This window comes from Vigna unguiculata, chromosome 9, assembly GCF_037176805.1.
Source record: "Vigna unguiculata cultivar grain cowpea cultivar isolate G323 ecotype 2 chromosome 9, ASM3717680v1, whole genome shotgun sequence".
NCBI classification, from domain to species: Eukaryota; Viridiplantae; Streptophyta; class Magnoliopsida; order Fabales; family Fabaceae; genus Vigna; species Vigna unguiculata.
The window spans coordinates 42,067,108-42,079,438 of record NC_140800.1 but is presented as its reverse complement, the minus strand read 5'-3'; the positions used below and the strand labels follow the sequence as shown (position 1 = coordinate 42,079,438).

Genomic DNA, 12,331 nt, shown 5'->3' with positions numbered 1-12,331 from the left:
CTGTACATATTTAAGAAATTCGATGTATAACCTAACGAGTGCAGTAAAAGTTAAAAGAGGTAAAAAATTATCATTTTTTTCTGAATAATAATAATAATAATATATTATTATTATAATTAACATTTTTCTTGGAGAAGATTATTGACATTTTTTTTAAATTAAAAAAGTATCGTTTTACTACTATTCACATTTTAAGAGACATGCCTACTCATCTTATTAGTTTTGATTTTATTTTACTTGAAAATCTTTTAAAATAAAGTTAACACCATTAAAACATTTTCGGTGGTACAACGTAGAACAAAACAGTAAAAAATAAAATAAAGCCAAATATTGTTTCTATTAAATGTGGGCACCCACCCAACAAGAGATAATCAGCAAGATTAAAATTTCCAATCCTTCTCTAAGTATATGCAAAACTTTATACAGTTATATAACATTATTTTCTGAACTAACATCCATAAAATTTGGCAATTAACAACGAAACAAGAAACTGATAAATTTAAATTAACAATAACACGACATTAATTTCGTAATTTGATTGCATTGAGATGGCTTCAATCGAGACGTCTTAGTAAGTATTCGAGTTCAACATTTTTTGTGAGTGGTATCAACCATTTCTGGTACAACAGAGAAACCACAGATGGATCAACCTTGTACGTACCTTCCTTCACATGTTCAAGACTCACTTCATGTCCAAACACCATGGCCTTCTTTTCAACCCTCTTCACCACCATCTTTTCGATGCTCTCCAATGTCAACACTTTCATCAATGCTTTCCTGTCCTGCACAACACAAACAATAGCATAGAAACGGTAACCTCAACTGATGCAAAACCTTTGTAATGACCGATAACCTGAGGTTTGATATCGTTACAAATCTGACATCGATTCAAGATAAACTAAATTTACAGCGAATACAAATATTATTTTATAAACTAATTTTGTGATATTAAGTTATGTTTAAATTTTTGTCTCTTAATTTTTAGTGAATTTTGGAATTAGTTAATTTTGAAATTTTGGACCAATTTAGCAATTTATCTTTCGAAATACGTGAATTTAGTTCTTTTAATCAAATTTTGTTAGTTTTATTTGATGTTTCGTACACATTTCAGTATTTTATTTGAGTTGTTTATATTATTCGACACATTTTTCTTTTAATGTTAAGTCAAATACTAGTATGAAACACGCTTGAAATGTCAAATAAATTTAACAAAATTTGATTAAAATGACTAAATTTACGTATTTTGAAAGATAAAAAACTAAATTGGTCAAAAGTTTCAAAATAAACTAATTTCAAAATTCACTAAAAGTTAAGGGATAAAAATATATTTAATCCTTTAAATTTCATATCTTTAAGATTGTATCAAAGTAATCCAAAATTTATTGTTGGTCGGACATGTTTACTATCATACCTCTATTAATATCTAGTTCAGTACTATAAGTGACCACAATTCTAATCTTTAAAACGAAATTAAATTAAACTTAAAATCCTCCTCTGCACTCCTTGTTGAAGATAAAGAACACTTAATACTAGCATCAATAAACTCTCCATTCATTAGCTATGGTCACTAGAATGGTTAAGAATGAAAACATTATATGTATACCTTGGCACGAATTAAAGACTCGAAGATTTGAGGAGTTTCTCTAAATTTGGCCTCAGCAACGAATCTTCCATAATGAATCCTTCTAGAGATGGCCTGCAGAAATTTTATGGAATCAAATAAATTGCGTGTGGCAAGTCACAACAATGTTGCAGTAAAGGTCTCGTTGAGCTACACAAAAACACATTCAATAAAATAAAATCTGAAACTGCTTTCACATTTTAAAATACTGTTCTGCATAACATCATCCATTAACTTAAAAAACAATAAATTATTTCACCTGCAACAACGTAAGATCGGCAGCAGCAGTTTGTGCGTAGTTTCCATCATCACCGGAAGCAACAAACATCGGAAGCAGCACATGAAAGTACAGTTTCCAAATGTCCTTGTTTATGTTAATCAAAGCACCTGCAGAATGCAAAAACTAAAAACAACAATAGATCCTTTTGCTTCCACTCATTAAGTAATAGCAAATCGTGCAGCATTTTCGAAATGAATTACCTCTGAGGAGGGGTAATATGGTGCAACCGAGGGAGGTAAATTTTCTGGGAAGAACGGAATTTCTTCAGGATTAGTGTATCTACCTGCCTGCAACATACCATGATGAAATCAGAACAAAAACAAAATGTAAACAACAATAGACGACTAAGGTGAATTAAAGGTACCTTAGATTGAATTGCTTCTGTGTTGCGAATGAAGAAGTGAAGCAGTGAACCTTGAATCTGGGAAATGGAAGTGAAAGTGTGATTATAGGTTGGGGAATTCAAGGGAAACTTTGCCCTTTCGATCAAAGCAAATATGATAGTGTCTTCTTGTCTAACCAAACACGCTCTTGCTGAATCTACTGTGTACTGTGCTTTCGCCATTTTTTGAACCTCCTTGCAACTTGCCAACACGAGAACCGACACAAGGAACCGAAGCATCGTGTTATTGGAAGAGAACACACCCCGGTTAACATGTAGAAGAACACAACGTTTGATCAGAAAAAACACCAAAGAAAACAACAATGTCTTATAGTACGTGTGAAGGGGCAGGGTCAATTCAATGGTTAAGGTTGTCCATTATTATATCTTTATTAATCTGGCACTTATAAAGGGAGAGATATTGTAGTATTAATTGTGCATTACCGTGGACCAAAAAGTCAAGACTGCTTAATACATTTATTTATTGGAGAACCATGGAGGGAAATAAATGTGGAAAATGGAAAATTAAGGTGTTTGTTTCAAAACAGAAGATAAAGATAAAGAAAGGAGAAAGAGAATGGTGCCACATTGCACGAAACCATCTTATCTTTTTTCACTCGTACATTTCTCCTTTTCAGTTTTCACGTGAATACCAAACGATTCATTAATAGCCACAGGATAATACTATATATATTGGATCTATTTTTATGGGAAATTTCAGCACAAATTCTCAATGCATGGAAATTCATTTTATTGTAATATAGAATTATATTATAAAGTTTGGTTTATGAAAATGAATGACTTAACAAAATGGGTCTGGATTTCATTCCAGATTGAGAATTAGAGCAGTGAGAAAATGTTACATTTAATCAGTTAAATGGTATCTATTTTGATTTAAATGTGTCAGTTTAATATCCATTTTTAAAAATATGTTTGAGTATGAACGGCTAAAAAGATATTTTAATTAGATCATTTTCATCAAAAAAATTAAAATTATTAACATCGTTAAAGGTATTGATATTCAAAATACACTTATTCAAAAGTTAGAACTGAAACACATTTTTAAAAATAAATACAAAACTGACACATTTAAATAAAAATGAGGACTATGTAACTAATTAAATCTTACACTTAATTCAATCCAGCACTTATTCATGAAAAGGAAAAGCAAGTATTGCATAGCTATCCTCAGAGATCCCTGAGGTAGCTTTTATTTTTATTTTTCTGTGTTCTTCCAATGTTGAAATTATTACCGATCAAGACATTTAAAAAAAAATCAAGAATATATTTTTAAACGATCTAAAAGATCATATTAAAACGACATTACAAAAGAATATATCTCTGGGCTCAGAGATATTGAAACGATCTACATTCTTCGAATCTACCTATAATAAAGGACAAAGAATGTGAATATGTTGGAATATAATATAACGTTTTTCTAATGGAAACTGCAAATTTCATAAATGCAATCAAATCAAGGTATAAATTGCACCACTTTTCTTTAAAATAATTGCTTTTCAATATTCTCTACAAATTTTAATCATTCTAACTATCAAATTAACTTTTCCAACAAATGCCCTCTGAAATCGTTCAGAAAATCATTTAATACAATATAAATATATACAATGTGTGTTGAAAAGACACATACATTGATCATAGAATTATATACGTCTCTTTTTTTTCCTTTTAAATTCATATTACTTTGATATTTGCGAGACCTATTCTTATTTTTAATTAAAAAAATTGGTAGGTTAACCCGTCTTTTGACAAGATGGATAACAAATTTTAATTCACTTTATGATGGATTAGCCAGAATAGATCAAAACGGACTAAGTTAGTCCATTTTATCATGGTGATATTTTAATCTAAATCTATATAATTGATTATTTCTTAATTTATACGTCATAACCTAAAATAGTTTTATTTTGGAAAGAAGTACCTTTATTTTCAGATTAAATATTAATGTTGTGTTTGTATTTGCAGAAATATTGTTTATGCAGATGGATTTAAGAACGAGTTGTTCATTTGTTTTTGTTGATTTACATATATTTAAAACAAAACAAAATGTTTGTTTAAAAATGAAAGTATAGGCAGTATAATAATAATAATAAATAAATAAATATATATATATATATAATATTTATAATAATAATAATATCATTAATTATACTTTATATAAATTACTTTTATAATTAAGGGCAAAATAATATTATTATTATTTTTTAAATATTATTATTAATCTATTATACTCATTATTGTACACATTCTCATTTTAAATTCATTTAAATTATATAATATTTTATTTAATTCAAACAACTTTATATTCATCTTTTTCCCGATCTTTCAAGTTTATTGTCTATTTTCAAATCCAAACACGGCAAATAACATATAAGTTTTTTCTGAAAGTAATTATTAAAAGGTTACCTGAGTTTTCTCTTTTTTTATTAGTAAAAAACTAAGCTTTTATAATTAAATGACAAATTTTACAACTGAGTTCCAACAGAATTTCTTATGGTGAACATGACGAAATCAAGTCGCGGTAGAGAAAACAAGATGGATATTTAAACCTACCAGAGATGAGACTGTCTACGAAAAAACTCGAATTCTGTTTGCATCAAACAGATGTCACTGCAGTACCTTCCAGTTCCCAAATTAAGCCTTTACATAAGAACAATAAATCACAAAAGGCTTGTTGTATCAGACGTCAATTTTAATGGAAAATAATTTTAATTGACGTCAATTTCTATTCTACTGTTAGTAATCCCCAAACCCAATTAAAATAATCCTCAAAACCATTATTAACTCTAGAGGGCTAACCCAAAATTTTGAAGAAAAAAGAGACGTATATACATATAACAGTGGGTCGTTAAATTGTGCTGCTCAAAATATTATGGTTGCTTAATTGACTTCACACTGATAAAAACTATCCTACAAATTTACTCAACTTTACAGCAATCTCAGGATCAAGTGGAAAAGTAAACCGAGAAGTTTCTGGAACATGTTGTGAGACAAGTCGTGCAGTGTCTTTCCACCAAGTAGCCTCTATCTCTTTTTTGATCAGCTTTTCTGTGGTGCATTCTAACGCAGATTCCAGCTCTGTTATCCGTTCTTCCAGTCTTGCTTCAAGTAGTTCATGCAACCTTCTCTCCAGTTCAATTGGAGAAACTCCAAATGATACATCATAATCTGCTCCTATAGGTTCCATTATTATTTCACCAAAACTTGAACTATGGCTGCTTTTTGAACTACAGTCCTTAACAGTAACCTGCAAATTCCTGTTTTCAGCCATTCTGGAATATAATATAACCAATAACTTAACACAAAGTAACACAAGTATTTACAACCTACAGAAAAGGGACAAGCACACGAAAAAAAAAATGCAGCTATAGCACATAGCTTCAAAACTAGTATAAATTTCATTTGTTTCTTCTACCGAGAGTAGCCTCCTTATCTAGAAACGGTATTTGGCAGTAGAAGGGCTTTTCATAGAAGCTTCATCTTGTTGTTGCCATTAATTAAGGAGATTATTCTCAAACTGATATTTGAAAGGTTCATGTATCTAACAGGTTGTACTAACCATGTAATAGTTTCCTCCTGACAATGTGTTGGTTGACACATACCTCAAAGAAACAGTAAAAGAAATGAGTTGACTGGGATTTAACTGGAGGAAATTTATTCTCTTCTCGATTAATTATACATAAATGAAACAAAGTTATTCAATGCCAGTATCAGGAAAAGGTAATTAGGAGGAAGCAAACTATGAAACAATCTACCTTGACTCCCTCGTGTTTTGCATCTTCGAATTCAGCTTCTCCATCCAAATACAGTTGCAACCTCTGTAACTCAATCTCGAATTCTGCCTGGAGATCATTTATTTCTTCTGCACATTCACCTTGTTCACTTATGTTACATTCTAAAAAATGATTGGGAACCATATTTCGTTTTGACTCTGGTTGAACATACTGTGTTTGTGAATGAATAGAAATCTGACTATCAGAACTGGAAACTTCTTGAATATCAGTTATGGAAAAAGCAAGAGCGTCATTTTGTTTCAATGGCTTAAGAAGCACATCTTTACTCTGTAGTTCTCCTTTCATATTTTGAAGGAGCACCTCCATTTCTTTCCGCAACTCAACCATCTTACCCAGCTCATTTTTACTTGCTGCGAGGAGATACAGCAAGCCACAACCAACTCCTATCTTAAAAGATGTATCACTCTCATGTAACTGTCCTGCTGCTGAACATAAACAACGTCGAATAGTTAACAACAATGTCCGGACAAAGACAAAAAGAAAACTGCAGAACTGTGAAGAGAATGAAAGGAACAAAGGCAATAAATAGGTAAAAGTGTAAAACTAATTTGCCTTTTTCATCTCTAACAGAAAAAAAAAATGTTCATATATCTATAGAATTGATATTTAAAAAAAAACAAAAAGTTAGTACAGAATTTCAGGGGTAAAAGGAAAATCCTAAACCCTAAACGCTATGGAAAGACACGTACAAAGCTAGTAATTGCCGAACCTGGAATTATATTATATACAATTATACAAAGTGATGTATGCATATAACATTATTTGGAAGAAAACAGATTTCAAACTTCAAATGAGCATAAACAATGGTTTTCACGCAGAATCTCGATACAATAGTGAAAACCATTATGTTTATGGATTGCTACGTGACTTGTTACAATGCAATGCAATTTCAAGCAAACAGAATTCAACCTTGCAGAGTAACGAATCATGTAGCAATTCATAAACATACAATCTACATTATTAACCAATTTTCATAATTAAAACCAAATTCAGAAAACATGGTCAACAGTAATACAACTAACTGAGGACTAATTAGGAAATAAAACCTAACGGTAAAACCACAAGCGAAGCATCAGCAAAGGAATTAAGCACACACACACAGTAACAGTTACGTATCTTTTGAAGCCAATACTATGAAATTAACAATAAATTGCAAATAACCAGGGTTCTCACTACAATCATCGCTTCCTTTGAGGTCATTCGTCGCCGACGGCGGCGCGTCCAAATCACCGGTCCCGTTCTGCCGGTGTTGCTGAAGTCTGACTCCCTTGCCCAGCCTCAGCGGCGCCAGCAACGACTCAACGAGCCTGCGAGGCGAAAAGCACTTCTTCGACGGCGTTTCTCGGAAGGCGTCCATGCAATCGACGCCGTCGTGATCTTGGTCGGCAAGAAGAATATCAGCGATGCGTAACCGACGGTGGAGAGAGTGTGAGTGAGCGACGGGACACAAATTAAGATTTGGGGATTTCAAGAAGAGGTGTTTCTGTTTCGTTGACATTAAATTGGTTGATGATAACCAACGATTCAACTTCAAAGTTCAATCCAGAGACCTTCTATTTTGGATTTTGGAGGGAAACTTAGGTTTTCTTCATTATACTTCTTCTCTATCCCCACCCTTCATTATATTTATCTGTTAATTATTCACACCTTTTTACTATTTACTCTAAACATTAAGATTATACTGTAATAAAAATAATATTAAAAATGATTTTTTATTATTAAATTTTAAAATTTTTTTATATGTCATCTTTTAAGTGATATTTTATTTTTTATTTTTTTAATTTTTAATATTTTAAAATTATGATTTAAAAGATGACATCTTATGTTATTAAAAAAAGTTGTCAAAATTTAATAATTAAAATATCATTATTCATGTAATATATTTCTATTTTATTATATTGCATTAAATTTTTTTAACGTATGAATTATTATTTTAGTACATACTTTACCCACCACCCAACACAAGGTGGTTCCTAATACGCTGTTTATTTTGGCTGTATATAAACGGTAATGGACATTGGTTTAGGTATTATTAATAAAAGAGGTTTTGTTAGAAATTAAGAAAAAGGAAAATGAAGTATTGGTGGTTGTGGTTAGCTAGCAATATAAATATCAATAAATAAATGAAAGGGTCAGTGACCATTTCTTGTGAAAAATACTTTTGTATGAATTATTCCATTTCCATTTGCGTTAGTTGATGAAAATACAATATTTTTTTTATATATAATAGTATTATCATAAACGTCCTTATATTACATGTTTCATGGGTCCCCTTAGACGTTGCAAACGTCCAACGTAACATCACATAATTGTATAAAATAAATAAGCGTCTGAAAAAGAAATTTGAATAAAAAAATATGTCAAACCAATAATTACGAAACACTTTGCTTGATTCGTGGTGTTATCAGTGTTCTTAGCTGTTGGCATATAGTTGTTTTTTTTAGAAAAAAAGAAAACGTTACATTACATGAACACACGATTTTGGACATTGCTTTTACCATTCTTTGACTAGAGTTAAATTTCATCAAAATAATTTACATGATAAAAGATATTTTATAACATTATATGATTTTTTTTAGTCAGTGGGAAAGGAGCGGAAATATCAAGAGGGTTAGAATCAAACGAACATTACTAATTGGATATCACGAAGCAAAATAAGTTGTAATAATCTGTACATTTGTTTGATTTTTCATAATGTATTTAAAAATTAAAAAGTATCGGTAATTATCTTTTTTGTAGAAAATAATGATGCAATATTTAATTGAACTATTCTCTTAAAACTGATATTCTAATGTTAATTTTGTAAGTGTTAATTACTATTTTAAATATTTTGATTGATATTTCTATTTTTAAAGTTAAAATAACTTTAGTCAGTAATAAGATTTGAACAAATACTAAAATTAGTTAGCTATCTAAACATAACAGTATTAAAAATCAGACATAGTTATATTTATAAATCTTATAAAATGTTAAGATCTTTTAATAGAAATAGGACATAAAATTTATGACTTAAGCATGGTTTGTTGAGAATCCAAATATAAGTAGATAGTTTTAGGAGTAAAGATAAAAAAGTTAAAAAAAATTTAAAATTGAAAATGATATTAAATTTATTATATAGACGACTTTTACTCTCGTGTGATAAATTCAGTAATAAAAAAATTCCAACATGTTATTACGAATTTGAATTATACTTTTATTTTATTTATGATAAGAAAAAAAAAAGGGAACACTCTGTCTACATTATAAGTATTTTTACTTTAGTTTTAAATTTAAAGAAACAGAATTATTCTTAAAATTTATAATTTACTATCCACTTAATTTCCTTGAATATCAACTTTAACAGGACCTTTTTTCTTTTCTTTTCTTTTTTTACTTTTTGTAACTTTAGAAATTAAAACTACTACTCGATTTCCGAATTCTCTCATAAAATGTTAAAAGATACAATCTTATTTAATTCCTAAAGGTATTAATCTCAGATAGAGGAGTTCTAGGTGTAGTTTTAATATATTTATGATATTTAAAAGGTACAACCAATCAAAATTCTAGAGACAATAAAATAATAATTCATTTTAATTTAAAAAAAATCATGATTTCCTAATTTTATTCAGACAATACCAATTACAAATTAATATTTCCGTGACTCTGTTTTTTAATCAAGTAGCCCCAAACATAAGAGATGAAAACCCCATCATTAAAAATCTCGTGACTTTCATTTATTGTTCTCATCAAACATAATATAGTGCCACATATTCTACCCACCATGGCAATAAATGTAACACTTTCTTGTAAAGTTCAAACAAACCTAAAAGTTAATTAATATGAAAAACAAAGTATACAAATCAGTTCATTAAAAGCCAGATTTGCATAGAAATTCCTAACTTATTTTTGGAATTTAAATTCTATCTTTAGGTTGAACTTTTAAAATATATTAATAATAATATGTTGTTGGAAATAGTCAAAGTGTGAGTGAAAGACTTACATTGAATAGAATAAATAAAATTAAACACTATATAATAATAAAGATTTATAATATCATTGTTTAAGATTTTAAGATAAAAGTGGTGTGAAATATCTTATATGTGTAAGACTAATGTCATAATCTTTTCAAATCCTTTCATATGAAACATAATCCAATAATAATATAAGAGTCAATGACTCAGAATTCGAATGGACCAACACATATGAAAAAATAACTAATCATATGTTAAAATAATTTTTAATATATTTAAAATATGAAAAACAAAATAAAAAACTAAATAGAAAATCGAAATTCACACTTCTTTTCGTGTGCGTGGAGTAGTAAGGAAGATAGAAATTATTGGTTTTTCCTTCAAGAACATATACATAGATATGTTGAGGTGAATTTACTTAAAGAAATGTGGTTGAGGAAGACCCAAACTGAGGTTAAGACCCACTTGCTTATTCTGAGTATTGATGGAGAGAATAACGGCTTCAGCAAAAGATGCGATAAAGTTAGGATCTTTTAGCAGAGAAGTAACACATTCCTGAACTTTAATGTGAGTGCCACCGTCCTTATGCTGTTTATCGTCATCACAAAGTGTTACACGATTCCATAGACAAAGGTCGATGTTGATGTTGTTCGACATGTTTGTCATAGGTAAATCGTTATTCATTATTGTCGAGACTTCGGGTGTAGACGATGATGATGGCTTCAATAAATCACGAGAAGCAAAACCGTGGTTATGCTTTCCTTCGTAAGTTGCGACTATGATAGACTTATCCTGTATGCTTATTTGCACCTATCAAATATCATTGCACAAAGGTTATAGTTATTAGATCACTGTTTTGACTTTTTAAATAACAAATATCAACAACCATCATGCAATAGCAAAATTATAATTTGATTGGGTACAAAATTCTAAGAAAGTAATTTATTTTTCTAAAAATTGAAATGCTTTATAATTGAATATTTTTTTAAAACAAATTAAAATTCTAGCTAATATTTTAGAACAAATATTAAATTACTTAAAATTATATAATTTCATATTTCACCATAAGATTTTTTTTTTTCAAATTTGTGGAATGTTTTCTTAATAACTCGATTTTGATTCGGACGTCTTGAACTTAACTAAATTTTAGAATTATTACTTTTCGGTTGATATTAATTATGACCTTCTCAACCAATATTAAAAAGGTACTCCCTAGTGAATGTAAATTGGATTTTTTTTTTTATTGACACTTGCCATGATTGTTTTTTAATATATACATTATTTTTTTTTTCTATCATCAATACAAATGATACAATTTTATCAATAAGATTTTTTTTCTTATGTTAATTGGAAAATAGTTTAGCAAACATCAACTAAATTTTTTGTAACAATTTCAATTGAATTTTTTTTTCAGCCAATATCAATCAAAAAAATAAATAAAAATAAACTCAAACCAACATAACAAAAATAACCTTGTAAATATAAACAGTTGAAGTTGACATCAACTAATGTTAATAGAAAAAAGGGTTTGTAGAAAATAATTAATATTAACACTTTTGACTAATCAATAATTATTATATATTTAATTGTAATTAACGTATGTTATTCAAAGAAAATAAAAATTTAATAAATTTAACTTCTCTATCTAAACAAAGTGCACATACCTTTTTCTTAACGGGGCATGTAGGAGCCAACGCGCACTTGTAATAAGCTCTGGGTGAAGGATTGTCTTTAGTAGTTTTCTTCTGCCCATACTTCTTCCACCGGTAACCATCTTTTACCATCTATATCCCAAACCAGTTCAAATTTTTATAAATGCATCAACTTCATTATATATTTGAGCATTAACACAAGTAGTTAATGTGCATACCACACTATTGTCATTGGGGTGGGTTTTAACAAAGATTCGCGATGGCTTTTGTGCTGTGGAAAAACTTTGGCGACAACCTTGTGCATTGTTGATCTCTTGAACATGAAGTTGAAGCTTCTGCCATTTTCTGCTCATAGTTTCCAGCATCATTCGTAGAGTACGATTCTGCTCTTTCATATGTCGCACCTTTGCTTCAAGCATTTCAACCTAAACCAATTAAGATTGTTTAGAATCAAAACATTGAAAATACAAAAACATGAGTCAGCAAAGGAGGAACCAAGCTGGTTTAGCTACCTTTTCATCCATTATGGAAAATGTGAAGTGGAACAAGAAGAAGAAACCAGATTCAATTATAAGCAGGTATGTTCAAAGGTGTGGAAGAACTTCAACTCATTGATGTATATATATATATATAT

At 29.5% G+C, this 12,331-nt stretch overlaps 3 protein-coding genes across 4 annotated transcripts; all 3 read right to left on the bottom strand.

The window, feature by feature from the left end:
* Window positions 1-318: 318 nt before the first annotated feature.
* LOC114164705 (chorismate mutase 2-like) lies at window positions 319-2,654 on the bottom strand. The gene is made up of 5 exons (XM_028049450.2): window positions 2,266-2,654; window positions 2,102-2,188; window positions 1,881-2,024; window positions 1,604-1,696; window positions 319-782 (listed from the first exon to the last, which is right to left on the bottom strand). The coding sequence occupies exons 1-5, from the start codon at window positions 2,521-2,523 to the stop codon at window positions 555-557; spliced, it is 810 nt and encodes a 269-aa protein (XP_027905251.1). The 5' UTR covers window positions 2,524-2,654; the 3' UTR covers window positions 319-554.
* A 2,452-nt stretch (window positions 2,655-5,106) lies between these two features.
* Window positions 5,107-7,709, bottom strand: LOC114162261 (WRKY family transcription factor). 2 transcript variants are annotated; one of them, XM_028046089.2, is made up of 3 exons: window positions 7,269-7,709; window positions 6,057-6,517; window positions 5,107-5,548 (listed from the first exon to the last, which is right to left on the bottom strand). In XM_028046089.2, the coding sequence occupies exons 1-3, from the start codon at window positions 7,591-7,593 to the stop codon at window positions 5,207-5,209; spliced, it is 1,128 nt and encodes a 375-aa protein (XP_027901890.1). In that variant the 5' UTR covers window positions 7,594-7,709; the 3' UTR covers window positions 5,107-5,206. The 2 variants fall into 2 exon arrangements, with proteins under 2 accessions (XP_027901890.1, XP_027901889.1); XM_028046088.2 differs by having other exon boundaries at window positions 6,057-6,520; window positions 7,269-7,708.
* A 2,578-nt stretch (window positions 7,710-10,287) lies between these two features.
* Window positions 10,288-12,331, bottom strand: LOC114163715 (putative WRKY transcription factor 40). Its single transcript, XM_028048009.2, has 4 exons — window positions 12,210-12,331; window positions 11,916-12,122; window positions 11,710-11,829; window positions 10,288-10,855 (listed from the first exon to the last, which is right to left on the bottom strand). Exons 1-4 carry the CDS (start codon window positions 12,219-12,221, stop codon window positions 10,460-10,462), a joined length of 735 nt encoding a protein of 244 aa, XP_027903810.1. The 5' UTR covers window positions 12,222-12,331; the 3' UTR covers window positions 10,288-10,459.

What these genes read in the sequence shown, in the direction of transcription:
- LOC114164705 (XM_028049450.2), bottom strand. Translation starts at nt 2,523, where the DNA reads ATGCTTCGGTTCCTTGTGTCGGTTCTCGTGTTGGCAAGTTGCAAGGAG. An exon ending in CATATTACCCCTCCTCAGAG is followed by an intron (nt 2,025 to 2,101) that starts GTAATTCATTTC and finishes TGTTGTTTTTAG; the next exon opens with TTTTTGCATTCTGCAGGTGC. An exon ending in CCGATCTTACGTTGTTGCAG is followed by an intron (nt 1,697 to 1,880) that starts GTGAAATAATTT and finishes AAATTTCTGCAG; the next exon opens with GCCATCTCTAGAAGGATTCA.
- LOC114162261 (XM_028046088.2), bottom strand. Translation starts at nt 7,593, where the DNA reads ATGTCAACGAAACAGAAACACCTCTTCTTGAAATCCCCAAATCTTAAT. An exon ending in CAAAGGAAGCGATGATTGTA is followed by an intron (nt 6,521 to 7,268) that starts GTGAGAACCCTG and finishes GTTTATGTTCAG; the next exon opens with CAGCAGGACAGTTACATGAG. An exon ending in CAAAACACGAGGGAGTCAAG is followed by an intron (nt 5,549 to 6,056) that starts GTAGATTGTTTC and finishes AGGAATTTGCAG; the next exon opens with GTTACTGTTAAGGACTGTAG.
- LOC114163715 (XM_028048009.2), bottom strand. An exon ending in ACCCCAATGACAATAGTGTG is followed by an intron (nt 11,830 to 11,915) that starts GTATGCACATTA and finishes TTTGGGATATAG; the next exon opens with ATGGTAAAAGATGGTTACCG. An exon ending in CATGCCCCGTTAAGAAAAAG is followed by an intron (nt 10,856 to 11,709) that starts GTATGTGCACTT and finishes GATATTTGATAG; the next exon opens with GTGCAAATAAGCATACAGGA.